General features: G+C 45.8%; 1 protein-coding gene across 1 annotated transcript in view; it reads right to left on the reverse strand.

Annotated features, from left to right (window-relative positions):
- LOC126416947 (transmembrane protein 26) overlaps positions 1 to 23,907 on the reverse strand; it is a 99,748-nt gene that overhangs the window by 29,684 nt on the left and 46,157 nt on the right. The window contains exon 6 of the mRNA XM_050084827.1: positions 17,792 to 18,048. Coding sequence (XP_049940784.1) covers positions 17,792 to 18,048 — 257 coding nt within the window. The remainder of the gene's footprint in view (positions 1 to 17,791; positions 18,049 to 23,907) is intronic.

Here is a 23,907-nt window from a genome sequence, read left to right on the forward strand (position 1 = left end):
CACACGTATGTACTAAACTATTCTCGGGGTCAAGCTGAGAATTAACTTACGTTATTGTACAACATGTAGCAACAAAATAAAAGCACAATTTGTTTGCGTAGACCTGACTTTGCCGTATGTAAAGCAACTCCTCTTCATTAGAAACGAACACATTTTATTCCTGAAACCGATCTGACCACCTTCACTAGCCCTGTGAGAAAAATCCCTGGTACTGACGCTTTAAGTGTCCAAGTGACTAGTTCAAAAAAACTGGTTCTAAGCGCTATGAGACTTAACATCTGAGGTCATCAATTCCCTAGACTTAGAACTACTTAACCCTAACTAACCTAAGGACATCACAAACATCCATGCCCGGGGCAGGATTCGAACCTGCGACCGTAGCAGCAGCGCGGTTCCAGACTGAAGCGCCTAGAACAGCTCGGTCACAAAGCCCGGCTAGCGGCTAGTTGCCGGACTTTGTACATGGATGCGGCCGCTTTTAGTCTGTGCTCAGGAGACAAAAATGGGAATGTGACAGTATGTAGGCTTTCTAAGCGGATAAATTAATTTAAATTAAATCACAAGTGCAAGTCATGGGAAGCAACCTAAGAAATTCAAAGAACTATTCACTAGCAACCACAATTTTTTTTGTAAGAAGTCGCTATTTTGTTTGAGCTCCCCGCCATTACTTTATCCTGTTTCAAAAGTATGAACAAATCTGTTCTCAAGAGCAAGTTGATAGCTTCCTCTCAGACTATCTACTGCACCCAACATCTTCAATTATTTGTTGGATGTATTCTAATCTCTGTTCTTACTGCATTTCTTAAGCTCTACAACTCCCCGCACTACTATGCAGATTATTCCCTGATGATTTAACACATGTCCTATCATCCTCTCCTTTCTTCTAATCAGCATGCTTTCAAGTGTTCCTTTCCTTGCCGATTCCGCGAAGAACCTCATTCCTTTCCATATCAGTTCACCTAATTTTACAACATCCTTCAATATAACCGCGTCTCAAACACTTCGATTCTCTTCTTTTCCAGTGTTCTCTCAGCCCGATTCAATTCCACACAGTACTGTGCTCCAAACGTAAATTCTCAGGCATTTCTTTCTGAAATTAAGACCGAAGTACGATATTCATAGACTTATGTTGCCCTGCTTCGATGCAGCACTGTTGGTCTACTTCGTCTACTCTGTTGTCTCCATCGTTAAGTTAATCGCTAATCTCTCATATTTCTACCCGTCATTATTTCCGTCTTTCATCGATTTATTGTCAATCCGCATTCTATGGTCAGTGCACTGTTCATTCCATGCACTATGTCCTGTAATCTTCCTCACATTCACTGTAGATAACAATGTTATCAGAAAATGTCATTGACATTCTTTCACCTCCATCCTAATTCTTCTCCTGCACATTTCCGTGATTTACGTAATTGCTTCTTCGACGGATAAATTGAACAGTAGGTGCGAAAGACTGCACGCCTGTCTGACACACTTCGTAATACTAAAACAACGAATTTAGTTTTCCATTTCTATTTTACTCTCTTGGTTTTTATACATATTGCATATTACCCGTTTTTCCTTCAGTTGAAACCTATTTTCCTGAGAATTTCGAATATCTAAGACTGCTACGATATCGAAGGATATATCTATCTTGATAAATCCTATGTACGTGTCTTCATTTTTCTGAAGTCTTAGCTAAATGGGCAGAGCGCCTGAGCGCCCTGCAGCTGGCCCTAGGTTCGATTCTCGGACGGGTCGGAGATTCTCTCTGCTCGTGGACTGGGTGTTGCGCTATCATCATCATTTCATCATCAGCGACACAGAAGTCGCCCACTGTGGGGTCAGCTGAAAAAAAAAATTGAAACCGGAGGCTGAACTTCTCCGGGTAAGGATTCCCAGCCATCAATGCCATACGATCATTTCATTTCAGATCTTCAGTTTTGGTTCAAATGGCTCTGAGCACTACGGGACTTAACTGCTGAGGTCATCAGTCCCCTAGAACTTAGAACTACTTAAACCTAACTAACCTAAGGACATCACACACATCCATGCCTGAGGCAGGATTCGAACCTGCGACCGTAGCGGTCGCGCGGTTCTAGACAGTAGCGTCTAGAACAGCTCGGCCACTCCGGCCGGCATCTTCAGTTTTCTTTTTCTTCTCCTGTTAGTCTCGTCACCAACTTGGATGAATGAACTGTTAAAGTGATTGTACGATATTTCTTCACTTTTCTGCCCTTGGTATCTTCGGTATTGTGCATATGATATGCTTTTTGATGATCTGATAGTATGTCTCCAGACTCATAGATTCTACAAACTAGTTTGAATAGTTGTTAGCTTGTCACTTCACTTCCATAATGATTTTAGAAACTGTCGAAGAATGTTGCACATTCACTCCACACATTGGATCACAAGCCTTCCAAAGTTCTGTTTGAGTCAAACAATTGTTCCCAATGTCTCTCTCTCTCTCTCTCTCTCTCTCTCTCTCTCTGTCTGTCTGTCTGTCTGTCTGTGTGTCTGTCTGTCCCATCACGGTGACCATTAGGCGCAGTCACTCTCAAACGACACCTCCGCTAACACTAAATCGCGTTAAAATGTTTCGACTAATTGTGGTCAACTCGCTGATCATACAGCACTTGCACCTCAATACCATGCAGGGGCGGGCAAAAAATCACGCAGCTGTTTCACAGCACAGTGATCGAGAAGTTGAAGTTTTCGCAGCAACAACTTAACATCTGGCTGCGATTTCAGTCACAACTAGAAGCAACAGGTAGAAGTTGCATTTAACGTTCAACACCATGTACCATTTGTTGGCAGAATTTCTTACTTCGTTCGGGAGCCTTGTCTCACACGCTATGGATGTACAACCTGAGTATTGTCGAAGAAATGAACGAAGAAGTTAGTTTTTAATTCGCACTAAGAAAAGAAATTACACTTGTGTTTCACCTGACAGTGTTATGTTTGCCGGCCTCCCACCTCTCACGGCCCCATCCTCACCGAGGTATCTTGGTTGTGCAGCGTAGCCCTAGGTCTGCCAAGGTCCCCGTATCTCTCCCAAATTTAGAACGTTTGGAACATTACGGGACAAGGAGTTTCGGAAATCTAAAACACTAGTCGGGCAGAATTTAGCACAATATCCCTCATGAGTGTATCCAACAATTCCATCAGTCAGTGCCAAACCGAATAAACGCTTGCATAAGGGCCAGAGGTGAACCAAAGCGTTACTGACTGTCAACTTCTGAAGCTCTCTTTTTTTAATAAATCATCCAGTTTTTCTGAATCTGCAATCATCTACCGATTTCTGTCCCATTCGGATAGATCCTTCGTAGTGCGTCTTTGTTTTTATCTTAGAGCAGACTGCCCACACTTTTATCCAAGGCAAGGCTTTAGTGTCACACTGCTTCTGCGCCACTGACTTGTGCTTTCTTCTTACCTGATATTGTTCAGAACTCCCCGATTTGGATTAAATTGTAAACGGGGCTTGCCATACCTACCTAACAGTTGACGGTACTGATCCTCCGGTCTCTAAACACGTAAGACACACAAGATTCTGCATGACGTTAGGCAAGAGAATCAACCCCACCCCTTCGACGAAGGACCTCTCCATCTTGTTCTTAGCAATATGTTCGAACATAAAACTTCCGACGGAAAGTAACTCATTCCTTGTCAAAATGCTCAACTCGCTTCCGCCAATGACACTTTAAATCCGATTAAATGAAGACGGTGACAGCTCTCTCTCTCTCTCTCTCTCTCTCTCTCTCTCTCTCTCTCTCTCTCTCTCTCTCTCTCTCAAATTCAACTGTTATTCCACCGATGCGTCTGGGTCACTTACTCCGATTTGAAATCAAAATTCCGTGAATTGATCCTCCACTTATTCCATAGGTCTCCAGTCGTACTTACTGCAGTTTGGACGGCACCACGGCGACCCCCCAGGATTCCTCTACGCCTAGAGAGCTTCTGAGAATTGCCTCCCTTCCAGCACTCTGCTTCCCACCTAATCGGTACTTCAGCTTTATTTTAGGGCTTCTGCCTCAGTAACTAACTTTAATACTGATCCTTTCTCTATACTGTTTATTACAATTCGCAGTGACTCCACATTGCATTTTTTCTTACCACAATTTTCACCCTGAGGTGCCAAAAGTTTTCCACCATCCTCATGCCATTTACGCTAGACCATAGTCTTAGCCTGTACACTTAGCTTATTGGAAATTCTTACTCTGTCGACTAGGGAAGATACTTGTACCAATAGTGACTCTAAAATATTTGTACTAACTTTCCAGTACAGCCAGCAGTTAGCCCAATATTTCAGTTACAGTTTTGTTCTGATGGTGCTGTGATCGTAACTCGCATCATACATTACAGATAAAGAAATACACTGGAGGAGCACACGATTCGAATAATCCGTTCATATTACCAAAAATGGATGTATTTATCTGTGTGTTCCAAACCAAACTTAGTACACATGTAACATACGGTCTGGAAATCATAGCTGTGCGGTTTAGAACCATTTACCTATCAAAGGAGAGAAGGTGGGAAGGGGGGGGGGGCGGCTGAAAAAGCAGTGTAGCCTACGCTCGCGAATACCCATATTTAAGTCATCCAGTATTTGAGAGTCAAAAAATGTTCAAATGTGTGTGATGCTAAGGTCATCAGTCCCTAAGCTTACACACTACTTAACCTAAATTATCCTAAGGACAAACACACACATCCATGCCCGAGGGAGGACTCGAACCTCCGCCGGGACCAGCCGCACATTCTATGACTGCAGCGCCTGAGACCGCTCGGCTAATCCCGCGCGCCATTTGAGAGTCAGATGAGTTACAGAATTGCAACAAACTTCAAGCATAATTTGAAACCCTTACGAAACTTATTCTCCCCGATGACCCCCACAAAATGATGAAAGGAAAAAAAGTTTATCGCTAGCTACATTTTCGCAATTCATGCAGTAAAACTTATGCATAAAACATGACGTTTTAATATAACACTTCCTTACTAATAACTGAATTCGCAGTCAAATTTCGTAGACAGCATTCACATACATCACTGAAAGTAGAATAATCATATCATCGTACGACTCTTACTTCAAGAGAGATGACTTCAAATACAGATATGAGTGAAAAACTGTCGGATCATGCATGACGTATTACTTTATTATTTCTTTACTACCAATTTCATTCACAGTACATTTCGCGGACAGCAGCCACATCTATCACTGGATGCAGTTGCGAAATTATATGACTGTACAGGACAGAAATCAGGAGGTAAGACGTCATAAACATTCAGCTGCGTGAAAATGAAACTACAGGGAGAAATCTGATAGAGATACAGACGAAATGTGCATACAGGTATGTATGCAATATGTTAAATATATGTGGAATACGTTTGACATGTACGTACGTGGGCAAAGCCACGGGTAAAAAGTTTATCCTAAACTACTAGAACGATTTCAGTCAAATTTGGTACACTTATTAGTTAGAAAGAAATACTATGGAAGTAAGAACCAGCAGCGTCCTAATCGGGTGAGCGCAATAGCGTGAAGAGAGAAAGGGGGAGGAGAAGATGGGCAAAGATCGACAGTGAAGCAGGAGATGGGCACAAATAGGCTAGAGGTGGACATGGAGGTAGACAGATAGTTGGGGAGGGAGGAATGGAGGAGATTAACAGGGAGAGAGGAAGAGGAAATAGGCAGAGAGAAGGGGGGAGGGGGAGGGAGGGAGGGAGGGGGAGGGGGAGAGAGAGAGAGAGAGAGAGAGAGAGAGAGAGAGAGAGAGAGAGAGAGAGAGAGAGAGAGAGAGAGAATGATGATGATGATGATGATGATTATTATTATTATGATTGGTTTATGGGGCGCTCAACTGCACGGTTATCAGCGCCAGTACAAATTCCCAACGTTTGCTCAGGCCAATCTCGCCACTTTCGTGAATGATGATGAAATGATGAGGACAACACAAACACCCAGTGATCTCGAGGCAGACGGAAATCCCTGACCCCGCCGGGAATCAAACCCGGGACCCCGTGCTCGGGAAGCGAGAACGCGACAGCGAGATGGGGAGGGGGGGGGGGGTTAGGTGGGGGTATGGACAGAGTAGGGTTCGAATGGCTCTAGGCACTATGGGACTTAACATCTGAGATCAATCTCCTACACTTAAAACTACTTAAACCTAACTAACCTAAGGACATGACACACACATCCATACCCGAGGCAGGATTCGAACCTGCGACCGTAGCAGCAGCGCAGTTCCGGACTGAAGCGCCTAGAACCGCTAGGCCACAGCGGCCGGCGACAGTAGGGGAAGGAGGAGAAGGAGTAATAGAGGTCTGGAATAGATAAATACCAGTGCAATGCTGGTTACTCTCCTAGTCGATTAACTAACAAAATTTCTGGTCTAAGGCTAAAAAAATAGAGGTTTAGAACGAGCAGTACTACGTACAGAGGTGGCACGCCTACTGCCTGAAGCTGGTGCTGAAGCCGAGGATTCCCTTACTGAGCTGGAGGCCGTAGAGTAGCCCGTATCGTGACGCCGACAACGCCTGCAACACATGCACAGTAATTATTCACAGTAGTTACTCGGCAAATCTGCAACTGCGTCACGTAATTTAGTATGGCCTTTCTCCAATGAAAGAAGTCTATGTTGTCACGCGACAGTGGAAGGTTGATGTTAAAATTACTTTTATCGTCGATCAGAAGGAGAAATTAGTGACATTACAGACGAAGAAGATAGCGTAATGTGGAATAAAAATGTTGAAACTGAGCAAGTGTATGGTGTGCAGAGGGCGCACATGCCCAAATGAATGGATGACGAGAGAAATTTCCAATTTTTGTTGCATTGGGGCGTCAAAATAAACCAACGGCGACAGCTGAAAATTTGTGCCAGAGCGGGATTCGAACTCACATTAACCCGCATACAACGATAATCTACAGAGGACACTACTCTGAGTGTGTGGCGTATGGAGATTTGGGGTGGATGTGAGACCTGCTCAGATACGTACGAACACGTAGCTTTTTGCGAACGGACAGACTCCATACCTATACGAAAAATAAATGGCATTCAAATACTTACCCTTAAGGAAAAGTAGTAGACTGCACACAATAAATATGCAACGATATAGATAAATGTGTTATTGGGTTACAGCTTCTGCTATTTTATGAACGATATAACTTAATACTTACCTTTGCGAGAACTTCACAGTTTGTGGGGGGTACAAAGCTTACCGAAGACCGCCAAGCAGAACGCATGGGGTCGGGAATTGGACCAAGAGAAGGGACTGAATAGTGATGTGGTCGATCGTGTCAGCTGTCCCACAGTAAAGCCGTTCACCCTATTGGTACTTCGTTCAACATGTCTATGTATGTATTTACTTATCATCCACTGAAACGACCGAAGTCCTTGAGACAGCTCGATAGCACAGTGTGTAAGGTAGGGCGTGAGCCCGAACTCACTCTCTTTATTCTTTGTTCCTGCATAACTTCATTACTTCACCTTTTGACAACAGATGACAACCACCTTCGTTCCACTGATTTCGGAACGGATGGAACACAGATAAAATACAGTTCATTTTATATTTAATGCACAGTAGGCACATAACTGTATTTATGACGTTACTATTTATAATTTCAAGTGTGCTAGTCGTTGTAGAACAGGGACGGCCACAGCGCGCAAATCATACGTACACAACGTGCTGCTCCGGCTGTTTCCGAAGTACTCAGCACTTGGCGCTCTTGATCTGTCCTTCTCGGTATTTTAGTTAGCAATGCGATCTCAGCTTTTGGCCCAGTTGATTTTTGGTCGACACGACTTTCTTCAGTTCGGCTGAATTGTGGTGTAACCGCTGTTTATCCTTCGCTAATTGTTCAAGGTCTAAACGAGATTCATTGATACAGTGGCTGTTTGTACAAAAATAGGCGGTCTGGCCATCTATCATCGCAACCCGTTAAAAATAAATGGGAATCACAGAGAAGACTAATGACAACTCGCAGTATCTATTTCGTAGTCGCTTAACGACAGGTATCGCGAATTTATCACGAAACGGCATTACTACGCCATGCAGAAAGAGTTTGAAGATTTGGTTGACGATGAAAGAGATCAACAAATGATGTGTACGGGACTCAGTTAAGAAGCGCTTTGTGTTGAATACGCAGACATGGCAAACGTGTTTGAACTACTGGTGCGATAGTAAATTTTCAAAAGTCGCACGCATTATTAGATTGTCAGTTGCAACAGTTTTTAACGGAACTGAATGAAGAGTACAGAGACTTTATGTATTACTGCAAAGTGCATTAGTTAAGTCAAAGTACGTGCCTAGAATGAGTTTTTGTTTTCACAGCCACTATTGTTGAATTTCAGAAGGAAAAAGTAAGAACGAAAATCAGAATATCCGGAATGGACTGCAGACACTTCATTTTAAGTAGACTCAGATTGCCGTCATCTACCATCTCTTCCGACAACTAGCTCTGATTCTCTCTCAGCTCCACCATTCGGCTATGAACTCAAAACATTCCTTCCTCTTACCCAGCTTCCAACCTTCCAAACATTCAACGTGCAGGGGACGACACCAAGCTATTGCCAATTTCACCCACGAGAAATGAAACAATTTACGAAACATCGTACTTCCCAATTTTTGTGTACAAGAGCAGCATTTTACCATCACGAGGTTAGCACGGGACTAAAACAAGGCTACTTCGACTGTTGGGCCTTTGTGCACCATGATGTCTGTGGTACAACACTATCTCATTCGATAAACCGAATTTTTGGAACAGACGGAATCGACGTTCAACGGCACCGCAGTGACTGGCCATTTTAAGTCAGCGCAAAAAAGGAAAACAGTCATGCTCATATTTATCTTTAGGAGGTGGCAAGACGGGCGCAGCATTCACTGTGCAGACACACAACGGCAGCACGGCAGCACGGCAGCCCACAGCCAGGCTTGCTCGAAAGTCGCTCGAGACACTATGGACGCGTGCTTTACTTAATGAGATTCACAGACTGCCCTCTGTCGTTAAAGGGGACTTGCCGCCATAGTGTGGACCAACTGCATTGCTAGGAGGGCATAAAGCTTTCTCTCTGAATACACTTTTCCAGAGCCTGCCAAGATGATTGCAAATTCAGATAGTTTCTTATTAGATGCCCCGCTCCGCTCTGCCAAACGCACGTAACTACTTGTTGTAGCTGAAGGAAAATAACAAAAAAAGCCACTGAAAATAAAATTTTATTGAGGATTCAGGTACACGTTCTCAACGAAAGGAATGTGGAGTTTCAGATCCATAAGATTCCCCACTAGAAACGTCGTCTGGAAACATTGTAAAACAAAAAAATTAAATTTTTGTACATTTGTTGCTTTTGTGCGATTAAATTGCTACCATTACGCTGGTCAACTGAGAATTGTAAATTAACAGGGTTATTACGATTTCCACGATTTTTTACTTAACAAGTTTTTGTGTTGTCATTTATATTGATTTTGAGAACCAGTCTATGAAAGACAAGTTCACGTTTTAAAAAATTATGCTTATGTTGTTCTGGGATTTGAGAAATGAGACTGATAAAGTTATACGATAATAATTTACTTCTAATCGCAATACGACTGATGACTGACAAAATTTTTGGTAGAGTGTCCGATCTGGACCATAAAGAATAATGAGAACTTTTATTTGCCCACTTGCAGGCTGGGTAATCCACGCTTCAGAATCTCTCAAGATTGCCGTAAGGACGGTTTTCGGAAATCGTACAGTGCACTGACCCAGATATGCATAAAATTATTCTGTTTATGTATCTTAGAATGTACACGGTCCAGTCACATTGTGCCCAACGCCTATGTTCAACGTCCAATAATCGCTCACAGGCAGCAGCTGCCTGGCACCAGTAGCAGTGGAGGGTATATAAAACGAGTGGTTGGGGGGAGGGGGGACGCACAAAATAGTGCACTCGTCACCGATATGCGGAAAAGGAGATTTATCTGAGGCCCGAAAGTACATAATCAATGTCTTTCAGGCCAAGGACGGAAACATTTCCCTAAACGGCTAAGTCTGTGAACTGCGTGCCGCCGTGGTTGAAGTATACTGCGCAAGTCAAAATGGCGCTATACAAAATCGGTTCCTTGGTGCGAGAAGGATTATTGAGTTTGACGTCCGTCAACATCAAGGTCATTAAGGGTGGACCACAATTTCGTATTGTGTCAAGATGGGGAAGCAAATCGACCGCACCCTTACAAACGAACTATCTCGACATTGGCTTGGTGCGATTTAGTCAAATTACGGAAAACCTAAATTTGAACGGCCGGACGCGGATTTGAGCCACAGTCCTCCCGAATGCGAGCCAATAAGCTATCGACTGCGAACTGTGGTGCACCACGGGCCATGGATGAAAGGGGTAACGACGTATGCGGCGATGTGTACAAGAGAATAGGCGTGCAACTCTTGAGCAACTGACTTCCCGAACTTAGCTGTGTATGAGCCTCTGCAGCAGGCGCATGGTTCATCCACCGATATGGCTGCTGGTCTTCGGTGCCGAAGACTGGAATTTGCAAGCAAATACCGCAACTGGAAGTCCACTGAGTGACGATAAGTGGCATTTCCAAATGAATCACGTTTTATGATCCATCGAAAGCCTGAAAACAAACATCAAACAAACATCAAGCAACGATCATCGGAAGGGTCCACGCCTCGGAGGTGATTTTATAGTCTCGGGAATGTTTTCGTGGTATTCCCTTGGTGATCTCGACATTCTGGAAGGCACAACTGATCAACACAAATATGCATGTTTCCTCAGCACAATAACATCTATCAGCAAGACAGTGCCATGTCCCACAAAGCGCGCAGTGTAGATTCGTGGTTCGAAGAGCCACCAAGCCCCGACCTCGACTGGACTGTTCAAGAAATGGATCCTCAACCGAAAAACCTACCTCAGATGGCCACGGCACTGGAGTCGTCATCGCTCCATATCCCCGTCGGTACCCTCCAGAATCTCACTGACTGTTCCTGTACGTTTCGCGTTGCAGGTGGTGGTTATTTAGGCTTTTGTCAAACGGCCGCATTAATGGTACTGGACAGTGTAAATATGTAAATTCCTCAACTCTTTCCTAAATCACTTGGTCGAGTTCAACCAAACTTGGTACACACATCACTGTCTGGAAAGTTGCACTGTGGGAGCGCAAGGAAAACTACTGACAAGAAATTAAAAATTGTCAAGGAACACATCTACTCGACACATGCGTATGCAGGAGAAGCTTCAGGCAAAAAGCTAGTGGCTAATAACGAACAGATAACGACGTGATTTGTTGCTGCAAACAATAATTGAAGGTATGGTGGAAAGAAAGAATCGCAGAGACAGCCCCAATTATGACTGGTCAGGAGGTTTTTGGTAAACAGGATCAAATAGCAGGAAAAGGTTCCTGAGAGGGTAAGTTCCTGAGGGGGTAAGTTCCTGAGGGGGTAAGTTCCTGAGGGGGTAAGTTCCTGAGGGGGTAAGTTCCTGAGGGGGTAAGTTCCTGAGGGGGTAAGTTCCTGAGGGGGTAAGTTCCTGAGGGGGTAAGTTCCTGAGGGGGTAAGTTCCTGAGGGGGTAAGTTCCTGAGGGGGTAAGTTCCTGAGGGGGTAAGTTCCTGAGGGGGTAAGTTCCTGAGGGGGTAAGTTCCTGAGGGGGTAAGTTCCTGAGGGGGTAAGTTCCTGAGGGGGTAAGTTCCTGAGGGGGTAAGTTCCTGAGGGGGTAAGTTCCTGAGGGGGTAAGTTCCTGAGGGGGTAAGTTCCTGAGGGGGTAAGTTCCTGAGGGGGTAAGTTCCTGAGGGGGTAAGTTCCTGAGGGGGTAAGTTCCTGAGGGGGTAAGTTCCTGAGGGGGTAAGTTCCTGAGGGGGTAAGTTCCTGAGGGGGTAAGTTCCTGAGGGGGTAAGTTCCTGAGGGGGTAAGTTCCTGAGGGGGTAAGTTCCTGAGGGGGTAAGTTCCTGAGGGGGTAAGTTCCTGAGGGGGTAAGTTCCTGAGGGGGTAAGTTCCTGAGGGGGTAAGTTCCTGAGGGGGTAAGTTCCTGAGGGGGTAAGTTCCTGAGGGGGTAAGTTCCTGAGGGGGTAAGTTCCTGAGGGGGTAAGTTCCTGAGGGGGTAAGTTCCTGAGGGGGTAAGTTCCTGAGGGGGTAAGTTCCTGAGGGGGTAAGTTCCTGAGGGGGTAAGTTCCTGAGGGGGTAAGTTCCTGAGGGGGTAAGTTCCTGAGGGGGTAAGTTCCTGAGGGGGTAAGTTCCTGAGGGGGTAAGTTCCTGAGGGGGTAAGTTCCTGAGGGGGTAAGTTCCTGAGGGGGTAAGTTCCTGAGGGGGTAAGTTCCTGAGGGGGTAAGTTCCTGAGGGGGTAAGTTCCTGAGGGGGTAAGTTCCTGAGGGGGTAAGTTCCTGAGGGGGTAAGTTCCTGAGGGGGTAAGTTCCTGAGGGGGTAAGTTCCTGAGGGGGTAAGTTCCTGAGGGGGTAAGTTCCTGAGGGGGTAAGTTCCTGAGGGGGTAAGTTCCTGAGGGGGTAAGTTCCTGAGGGGGTAAGTTCCTGAGGCGGTAAGTTCCTGAGGCGGTAAGTTCCTGAGGCGGTAAGTTCCTGAGGCGGTAAGTTCCTGAGGCGGTAAGTTCCTGAGGCGGTAAGTTCCTGAGGCGGTAAGTTCCTGAGGCGGTAAGTTCCTGAGGCGGTAAGTTCCTGAGGCGGTAAGTTCCTGAGGCGGTAAGTTCCTGAGGCGGTAAGTTCCTGAGGCGGTAAGTTCCTGAGGCGGTAAGTTCCTGAGGCGGTAAGTTCCTGAGGCGGTAAGTTCCTGAGGCGGTAAGTTCCTGAGGCGGTAAGTTCCTGAGGCGGTAAGTTCCTGAGGCGGTAAGTTCCTGAGGCGGTAAGTTCCTGAGGCGGTAAGTTCCTGAGGCGGTAAGTTCCTGAGGCGGTAAGTTCCTGAGGCGGTAAGTTCCTGAGGCGGTAAGTTCCTGAGGCGGTAAGTTCCTGAGGCGGTAAGTTCCTGAGGCGGTAAGTTCCTGAGGCGGTAAGTTCCTGAGGCGGTAAGGTCCTGAGGCGGTAAGGTCCTGAGGCGGTAAGGTCCTGAGGCGGTAAGGTCCTGAGGCGGTAAGGTCCTGAGGCGGTAAGGTCCTGAGGCGGTAAGGTCCTGAGGCGGTAAGGTCCTGAGGCGGTAAGGTCCTGAGGCGGTTAGGTCCTGAGGCGGTTAGGTCCTGAGGCGGTTAGGTCCTGAGGCGGTTAGGTCCTGAGGCGGTAAGGTCCTGAGGCGGTAAGGTCCTGAGAGGGTAAGGTCCTGAGAGGGTAAGGTCCTGAGAGGGTAAGGTCCTGAGAGGGTAAGGTCCTGAGAGGGTAAGGTCCTGAGAGGGTAAGGTCCTGAGAGGGTAAGGTCCTGAGAGGGTAAGGTCCTGAGAGGGTAAGGTCCTGAGAGGGTAAGGTCCTGAGAGGGTAAGGTCCTGAGAGGGTAAGGTCCTGAGAGGGTAAGGTCCTGAGAGGGTAAGGTCCTGAGAGGGTAAGGTCCTGAGAGGGTAAGGTCCTGAGAGGGTAAGGTCCTGAGAGGGTAAGGTCCTGAGAGGGTAAGGTCCTGAGAGGGTAAGGTCCTGAGAGGGTAAGGTCCTGAGAGGGTAAGGTCCTGAGAGGGTAAGGTCCTGAGAGGGTAAGGTCCTGAGAGGGTAAGGTCCTGAGAGGGTAAGGTCCTGAGAGGGTAAGGTCCTGAGAGGGTAAGGTCCTGAGAGGGTAAGGTCCTGAGAGGGTAAGGTCCTGAGAGGGTAAGGTCCTGAGAGGGTAAGGTCCTGAGAGGGTAAGGTCCTGAGAGGGTAAGGTCCTGAGAGGGTAAGGTCCTGAGAGGGTAAGGTCCTGAGAGGGTAAGGTCCTGAGAGGGTAAGGTCCTGAGAGGGTAAGGTCCTGAGAGGGTAAGGTCCTGAGAGGGTAAGGTCCTGAGAGGGTAAGGTCCTGAGAGGGTAAGGTCCTGAGAGGGTAAGGTCCTGAGAGGGTAAGGTCCTGAGAGGGTAAGGTCCTGAGAGGGTAAGGTCCTGAGAGGGTAAGGTCCTGAGAGGGTAAGGTCCTGAGAGGGTAAGGTCCTGAGAGGGTAAGGTCCTGAGAGGGTAAGGTCCTGAGAGGGTAAGGTCCTGAGAGGGTAAGGTCCTGAGAGGGTAAGGTCCTGAGAGGGTAAGAACCAAATAAGTTCTTTAACAGTTTAGATATCAATGATTGAAAGCACACATGATAACACATCGGTACTGTACTAGTATTATAGTTCCACACTCAAGAGGACAGTGAGCTGATAGATCATTCTTCCTATCACCAAACGCACTACTTCCAGGAGGAAAGGCAGGGCCACCCATAGGTAGTGTAGGTATGTCTCGCCTGTGAGGCGTTGTGGAACGATGCTGAGTCTCACGAAGCAGTCGTCAATAATCCCCACCCACACAATGAAGCTGAACTGGTGCCTCACCTATGAATAGGGTGGACGACAGAAATCCCAGCACCGTGGTAGTCCTGTGGGCCGAACCAGACAAAACCTTTGACGCGAAGTCTGCAGGTAATTGGCCTGCAGTCTTACATGATAGGGATAGTGGCTGTTGTCATGGGGAGTTTTTCTCACGGTCGTCTGGCTTAACCGTTGCTGCTGGGCCATCTGCCTTGTGCTGATATCGAGGTCACTGTCAAAGATTTATCATCTCCATATTCAAGTGACTGTACCTTCCTTGGAATGCGTTTTCTGCCGGAAGTCCATATGGTCTCCTTTGCTGCTTTCCCTCTCAGGGAACATGTCCTGCAATTTATCCCCACCTAGAAGTATCTCCCTGTACAAGGCAGATCGTTGATGATGTGGAACGCAGCAGCTATGCTGAAGTGTAGAGGATAGCTGGCAAGTGATGCGAATGGGGAAACTGCGTCAAATAAAGATTACGATTGAGCATCTTCAATTTTTTTAGTCCTGTCGTCCTCAGTTGCGTATAATATTACGGTACATGGATAATTTTTACCTTGCGGCAGTTTAATTACAACTAAATCAAACAGTTTTTATGCCATACGCTTTTCGCTTTTAATTTTTGAAAGGCATCTCCAGTGTCCTGGAATATGTACATTTTTTTTTTGCTACTTAGTTTTCGTTAGAATGTTGTATGTAGGTTATAAATAATTCTGGCAATTAGCATTTCTAAGATGTAGTAATAAGTTCTGCTTACAAGTTTAGTGGATGGTGTTCCACATGGCTTTTGTCCCTTTCTTAGCGCTGTTCTTCTTCTGAGCAATTGCCTCTTGAAAATTTTTGCTTTCAGGTGTCACGGCACTAGGAACTTGTTTCGATATTACGTTTTAACTAGTGTTACCAACTGTTGAATGTTATTACCAATGCTCGCATGTGATTACCAGCTACTGAATTTGTTTTGTAATAACTATTGTGAAGGATGAGCCAGACAATAGGGGATTTTACTTTATTATATGAGCTCCAAACGGTTACTTCATTTTTCCATTGCGGCCAAGTCACGGCCGGCAGTGTTAGCTGCCTGTAAGTTCTTTCGTCCCACGGTCTAGTAACAGGAAGTCAGCACTGAGGAAGGGCACCTTGATCACGCGCCTCTGTCATGTGCTTAGGAGGTAACGCCGCCCCCAGGCGTCGCTTAGCAGGCAACGCTCTGGAAAATTCCATACCGCCCGCACGGTTTGCCCGGTCCTGACCAATCAGGGCGGAGGAAGCCGCGTGGTGCGTCGAATATACCCGGCCGCCCGTCGCCGGGCCCGCTCTCTTGTGTTCTTGCTCACCCGCGAGTCGGATGCGCGCCCTGTAGCAGCATTAAACATCTCCTGCTTCTCCCCGTGCTGCGGCACTGTGGACTTAGTTTTGGCAGACAGCAACCTTCGGTAGCTTCGCGAACAATGTTCGCCAAATTGTAAGCTCTGGCTCACCCTCACCTCCCTAGGCCTATGTACCCCCTTTCAACATGCTTTAGCCAATAAATGGCCTTTCTCTAAAACTTGCCCAATTATTCCATAACGCCCACCGCCTGCCTATACGCGCCATCCTGTACACTATGATCCAGATCAGTGAAGATGGCTTGAAAAAAAAATAATAAAGACGAAACATACATGGCACAATAACTGTGTTACATTGAGTTGTAATGAGGTGGTCCAAAAGTAAAAACATCAGTATACCATAATATTAGAACTGCGCAGTCTTCCATTTTACACTGAAACGCCAAAGAAACTGGTATAGGTATGCGTATTCAAATACAGAGATATGTAAGCAGGCAAAATACGGCGCTGCAGTCGAAAACGTATATGTAAGACAACATGTGTCTGGTGCAATTGTTAGATCGGCTATTGCTTCTACAATGGTAGGTTTCCAAGATTTAAGTGAACGAAATTAGAATTGTACAGATACCTTCAACTGCTTATGGGCGTTGATACATATCAATGACGACAGGTGAAAATATATGCCCCGACCGTGACTCGAACCCGGGATCTCCTGCTTACACAGCAGACGCTCTATCCATCTGAGCCACCGAGGGCACAGAGGATAGCGCGACTGCAGGGACTATCTCGCGCACGCCTCCCGCGAGGCCCACTTTCTCACCTTGTATGTACACACACTATATTTGCAACACACTCACTACTCGTGGAAGACATTCTTAGCAAGTCCCGTAAGGTTCGGCGAATATGTGTGCATCGGCACAGAAGAAGGTCGTGGCCGGTATTGCCAGAACTATTACTTGTATGGATATATCCATATAAGATTTAAGTGAGTCTGAACGTGGTGTTATTGCCGGCGCACGAGCGATGGAATTCAGACTCTCCGAGGTAGAGATTAATTTGGGTTTTTCCCATACGACCATTTCATGAGTGTGCTGTGAATATCAGGAATCCAGTAAAACATCAAATCTCCGACATCGCTGCGCCCGGAAAAAGATCTTTCAGGAACGGGACCAATGACGACTGAAGAGAATCTTTCAGGAACGGGACCAATGATGACTGAAGAGAATCTTTCAGGAACGGGACCAATGACGACTGAAGAGAATCTTTCAGCGTGACAGAAGTGCAACCCTTCAGCAAACTGCTGCAGATTTCAATTCTGGGCCATCAACAAGGTCAGCGTGCGAACCATTCAACGAAACATCATCGACTTGATGACTACACGACACAAAGCTTTACGCCTCACCCGGGTCGGACATCGGACTGTTGATGACTGGAAACATGTGGCCTGATCTGACGAGTCTCGTTTGAAATTGTATCGAGCGAATGGATGTGTACTGGAGTGGAGACAACCTCATGAATCCGTGGACCCTGCATGTCAGCGGGGGACTGTTCAAGTTGGTGGGGCTCTGTAATGGTGTGGGGCGTGTGCAATTGGAGTGATATGGGACCCCTGACGAGTGTAGATACGACTCGCACATAAGCATCCCGTCTGATCACCTGCATCCATTCATGACCATTGCGTATGCAATTCCAGCAAGACAATGCGACACCCCACACGTCCAGAATTGCTACAGAGTGGCTCCAGGAACACTCTTCTGAGTTTAAATACTTCCGCTGGCCATCAAACTCCCCAGACATGAACATTATTGAGCTTATCTGGGATGGCTTGCAACTTGCAGAAGAGATCTCCACCCCCTCGAATTCTTACGGATTTATAGACAGTTCTGCAGAATTCATGGTGTCCGTTCCCTCGAGCACTACTTCAGACATTGGTCGAGTCCAAGCCACGTCGTGTTGTTGCACTTCTGCTTTCTCGTGGGGCCACCAGTTTCTTTGGCTCTTCATTGTACAATAGGCTGAAATAGCCGCCTCCTGAAAATATTACCTTTTCTTCTGGTATACCCTGCTCATCCCCATGTGGAGGCCAACAAGTTTCTATGGCGGCCTTACCTGGAGGGGGCCCTGGTGCGCCGACCGGTGCAAACGGTAGCCGAGCCACTTGCGGCGTCTACGACTGCGACTTGGCTGCTGCGGCGCCCGGCACAGACAGACGGGGCCACGCCCCCCGCCTCCACGTCACTGCCACCCCCGCTGCTGCTGCTGTTGGTGGTGCTGGAGGCGGTCGACTCGTCGCTGGAGGCCGACTCTCCATTCTCTCGCAGGACCTTCCTGGCTAGCGCAGCCCTCAAGCGCGCCCGACGGGCTGCCTGAGGACACACGGTGAAGATGAAAGGGCCGAGTGCTGAGCACGCATCTACGTAGGTGGTTCAACAAATAAGGGCACGTTTATACTGGAGCTCTGATAAAAGATGAGAACATCGAAGCGACTAAAGCAAAGCGTAGCTTCGCCATCATGATGCGATCTAAACTTACATCTGTACACCGCAAGCAGTCCTTACAGTCTTTTTCACGACGTCGTTTCTTTTATCTTGTCAAGGAAAGGAGTAATACAGAACATTTAATGAATTCATACTTCACGTAATTTTTATTTCACTTCGAACAAGTGAAATACGACTCCGAAAGGATAAGTTGGTTGTTGGAAACACCCGATGTGCAGTATGCCTACGACGACATTCTTCATGAATCTTCCATATTCCTACTATGGCAAGCAGGATGCAACAGAATGATGTAATCAGGGATGAATTTTAGAGCACTAAAATTCATCTCTGATGAGTACACGAAGTGAGCCAGAGAATGTCTTTCTAAAACTGTTAGGGATTGCTGTTCTTAAACAAGCTCTAACCCAACAAACATCTATATTTGTTTCATTTTTTGTCTTTACTCATTTTCGTGAAATAGCCTAATGTGCATAGTTTAGCATCGTTGAACTTTTTTAAAAAGTTTACTCGCAGTACTCAATGTACTCAATGACTAGAGTCCAGATGGTCATGTGCCCATCGCAAAAGCAGCAAGGGTAACCTTTTGACTGGGAGCATGCAGCAGTGGTTTAACAAGCGAGAGGTGTCACCGATCCGAAGGCTTAGCTGCGACTTTCTTCGATTTGGTACGAATTTTGTGTTACTTTTTCCTTATTTATGGGAGGACTTGCTCACATTGGCTGAGAGGACAGATTAGTGGGCTTCTCGTCTTGTGCAGTGGTATGTGGTGACGCTCCAAGTCCGCCACCAACGACTTGTGAAAAATTTCGGTTTCAAGTATACCTCTTCCCCCCACCAGTGCACTGACAAGTGCATGTACTTTAACTCGAATCAGTGTTCTGGGTTGGTGTGGAGAGATCACACTTTGCCACTAGCTTCTTAGGGGTCGAAGCAAAAGCAGCAGCGACCACTGGAGGTTGCATAGCTTTAACAGCTTTTTTAGCTTCGCCATAGGGTATGCATGCGTAACTTTCAGCCTCTGAATTTTTCTTTCCTCCTGATCCCCAGAGAAATTTGCGCATTTTGAAGGAAGTCTCCAAGAATCGCCTGCTTCGTGAGCTGAGTCTCCAAAATTTCCACACACAGCCCTCCCGCTGTATCCATATGACAAGTTTGACTTTTTGAATCATCGCATTTGGGTGGGAACAAACACTCGAGCCTTGAGACTGATATAACCTGGAAGAAAAATTTCAAGTAATTCCAGAGTGTTAAACGTCAGAATAAATGTTGTAAAATTTTCAAATGCAGAGTTGACTTTCCTCATATAGTTCTGCACTTCTGTAATCTCCTTATTTTTCATTCAAGCAACTCTGCAGGGCCCATAAAATTATATTGAATTAGGTAACAACGCATTTGCAGATGTTCAGAGTGCTACTTAACTCAGCATTTACAGATGTTGAGAGTGCTACTTAACCAAGCCATCACAGGGTAGTCACCCAATGCTTTGCATTCCAGAAGCTTAGATGCTTGGTTTGTCATGGCAGTATCAACAAGAAGTGAGCCATTACAAAGACGTTTAACACTTTGAGGACCCAGCAATACAACCCATTGCTTTGTGAATGTACCTTTTCAAACGTTCTCTCCGCTCTCTTGATAACAATGTGAGTGTTATGGCAAACAAATGCCTAGTTCTGGGGAGGACTGGCCAACCAGGGTGGGCGCAGGTACGACCAGAGGTACACGTGTCCCATCAGGAGGAGATTATAATTTAAGTTGCTTCACAGGGATCCCACAAGCCACTAGGAAAACAAATATCGACCCAGGCAGAGCCCAGCATCCCGAGCAAGCCTTATGCAACTGAGGGGCGACAGGTCCCCAGAGGTTGTCCACTAGATACTATTCTACCTGAACAGCCATTCATCTCATCACCACATAGCATTCCTTGATGTTGAGGGTTTTTATGGGGGATTGTACCTCCCTCAGGGTCCAGCCGATGAAGCCAAGGCCCATGTTCTCCGAAACACACAACTTTCCATTGCCGCACGGCGATGGCCAATCTCCAACTTAGGAAACCTGGGGTCACTGTGCCCATACCTATCACTCCTGGTGGGGCTCCCTGAGAAAAACACAGCCGACACTTTCTTAAGTTGTGGGACACTCGCCGTCAGGCCTCTCCGTAGAGACCTGTCTGGCTTGGGTGACCCTGCCAATAGTTATGCTACCGCCAGCATAGCCGTCAGTGCGATTGAGGCAAACCCTCCCGTCCGGAACTGAAGTTGCCTCTGATGTGGTGGTGACCTCCGGGAGGGTGTCTTCTTACGCTAAGACCATTGTGCAACAGGAGTGACGCATTAACAGAGTAGCGTACATTTCCGGGATTTCCTGCTGACAGTTCTACTGAGTATGTCCATCCTTCTTATTGCAGGTTTGTGGGACTTTGATGTTCATTCACGCAATAAAATGAACCACCTGCATTCGTCCTTTCGATGTTTATTATGTAGCAACCGGTTTAGGTGACTCAATCCACCATCTTCAGGCCTTAACTTACGCTGGGGGGGGGGGGGGGGGCGGGAGGTGGGGCTTTAATTGTGTACTCGATCCCATCAGTGACCAAAATAGGTATGAGATTAAATATAGCCTATTGACCACTACTTGCAGTGAATATTAGATTTCAAAGTTTGTCAGCAGTGAGAAGTGCCACAATATCTATTACGCTGAACTGCTGAGTTGAGGTTCGGCTGCCTACTTCTCAGTACACTTCGTGGCGACTGTCTTTTGATTGCTGCCAACTTTAGTCATCAAACAGTGGTAGCACTTTAGTGGCGTGGCGAATTCATGTGTGTAACCTGAAAAATAAGTAACATAATGAGTGTGTTTGAACATGAACAATTCTATGATACGCTTTTACATAACCTTGATATTTCCGTGTGTAATTTATACTACAGCCTCTGATTATCTCCGGCCATGCATGCCTGAAATGGCATCATTGTATGGCAGACAGGTAACATCCCACATCGTACGTCCCTCCTCAAAGCAAGCCGCTTTCTCTGCACCTCATTCTCCTCTGAGATCGAAGCTTAATTTAGCGCCGACAACTTGTATCGACTTCGCTCGACATCTACGGAATGTACCTATGGCGTCTGAGATCACTAAACCGTAAAATAAAAGTGGTTTAAACATGATAGTGATTACCAGAAACTTGAGTGCTTTTAATACCTTAGAGCGTTTCACGGTTTAATTTGTAGTGATTTAACAACAATATACCCATTGGTGACTGCAAGGAGTGCGGTAGGGAAATAGAGGCCACTTGCCTACCCCTCCCACCACCACCCCTGGCAACTGGGATACATAGGTTTTACTCATCTATTGAGTGGATAACCGTCAGTTCTCTGTGATATAAAGTTCTTGTACCACCTATTGAATTTAGCTCTTATGGCTGCCATGTTTCGAAACTGACAATCTCATTTATATAAAACTAGACATTCTATAGTCTTGCGCCCCTCTCCCCCCTCCCCATCCGCGAAAAAATTTCTGTGAACGCTCTTGTATATACCTAATGCGGAAGTTGGAACTTTTTCCAATGGTATAACAATACACGATGGCTGTGTACTTGAGTCACTGACCAATCCCCGATAGGCTGTTTGTTTACTTGAAGGTTAAACAAGAAGTATGAGTATAGTCTGTGGAACTTTCAAAGCATTTCGTCCCACTTATAGCAAGAAGGGAGTTGCAGTACTTAATGTGACTGACTGTGTTTGGCCAGTTCACTTGTAGTGATATTTCATGGTAAGTTTTTCCTTTTTATTTTTATTTTGAGATAGTGAAATGTTGTTAATAATCGAGCTAATTTCATCATGAAAACCCTAAATGACAATAACTCAGCTTTTGTATCATCCACACAATACTAAGTTTAGGGGGTAACCACGTAAATAAACCATAAATAGTCTGTTTCTAGCGGCCTTTTAAATGCGTTAATGGTAAGGAATATGCTCAGGAAGATCCATTTCGGAACAACATTAAGAATGGAAATGTAACTTGATGGTGTTCTAATGATGAGTCTAGAATTATGTTGGTTAACGAACAGAAAAAAACTCACTACTCATTCACAGGGATGTAATAATTATCATGCCCACAAGGTCTGCTGTATGGGGGAAGGGGGAAGTCATAGAGAAGCCACCCTTTTGGTATACCTAAATACTTAGTTTTGTTTTTGATTCATATTTCATTTTGGTAATATTTCTAAAGGGATGCCGATATTTCCTTGATACGCCACATCTGCAAATTATGTCTTAAAATAGGCAATTTCGAAAGTGTTTGCAAATTTTGTTCATATAGAAAACTGCATAATTGATAATATGGTGAAGGAAACTGAAAACCGTTGAATACGGCGAAATCGCGTAAACTTAGCACGGCAGCCCTGTTTTTCGGCCATAAGCCAATAGTAGTACAGCTTGTTCAGTGGAATATTATGGGGGAAATCTCCCACAGTGTTGACACAGCTCCGCATTGCGATCTAGCGCTAGCTGTAAATGATGTGATGCTAGGGAGTAACAAGGTTTCGTGAAAGCTATATAGGCCTATGTTCATATTCACACCTGGAACTTATTTGTAGCTACGAATATGAAACAAAATCAAATTGATGAAAAAGCTCAAGATCAGGCAGTGCAGTGTCACTTACGGTTAGTTTCAGCTCGTGTGGATCAGCAAGCACGCTGGCAGTGACACGAAAACTTCCGAATTCTGTCGATGAATTCTTTGCTGTACTAGGGGACATTACCTTAAGAAAAGTTCGACGAACTTTGTGGCATGATCACGCATTATGCGAATGCAATTTCCCTTAGGGTACAAAGTAAGAAGTTGCAATGTTACTTGACGAAAACATTTGCGTATGCTGCTTGGATCGCCATTATACGAGTGTGAAGGAAATGAGAATGGTATGTTACATGTCTACTACTTTCCATTCTTTAGGGAAGTTTTTGATTTTAATTTAAAAAAAACAGCGGGTTACATGTGTACACTGGCACGTCAATCATACTTTTTCATTTAAAGCCAAAAAACTTAAAAATATAGGTGAAAGTCATAGAAACAATTCGCCACACTCCAGTCACACTCTTCGATTTACCCGACGGAGCTAATCAGACAATGAAAAATATCTACTGACCACCACAGTGATACCTTCAACGTTAATAGTTATCTTGTAATGAATAAAATATTGTAGTGACGTGCTTTTTAAGGGTCTTATCTTCTGCAGTAGGAGTTCCCAGACGGTGGTACGCGCAACACTGTCGGTACGCAAGGGCATTTCAGGTGGTCTTCTTGCAAGAAAACTATATAAATAAAATTATTCACTTACGTTACTTGATTCGTTAGTGGGATAGGAATCTGAGAAAAGTAGCATCTGCATTATGTTGAAGTAATGGATTTAGCTCAGAATGTTTGTATTGGAATGTACGCTGAACACAGAAAGGTCGGATTGTGCCCTCCCCACACCTCTCTACGTGTCCGCCCCCGGTAGCTGAATGGTCAGCGTGACGGATTGTCAATCCTCTGAGCCCGGGTTCGATTCCCGGCTAGGTCGGGGAATTTTCTCCTCCCAGGGACTGGGTTTTGTGCTGCCATCATCATCATCATCATCATCATCATCATCATCATCATCATCATCATCATCGACGGCAGGTCGCCGAAGTGGCGTCAAATCGAAAGACCGGCACTTGGCGAACGGCCTGCCCGACGGGGGGCCCTAGCCAT

Source organism: Schistocerca serialis, chromosome 8 (genome assembly GCF_023864345.2).
Source record: "Schistocerca serialis cubense isolate TAMUIC-IGC-003099 chromosome 8, iqSchSeri2.2, whole genome shotgun sequence".
In the NCBI taxonomy this organism is placed as follows: Eukaryota; Metazoa; Arthropoda; class Insecta; order Orthoptera; family Acrididae; genus Schistocerca; species Schistocerca serialis.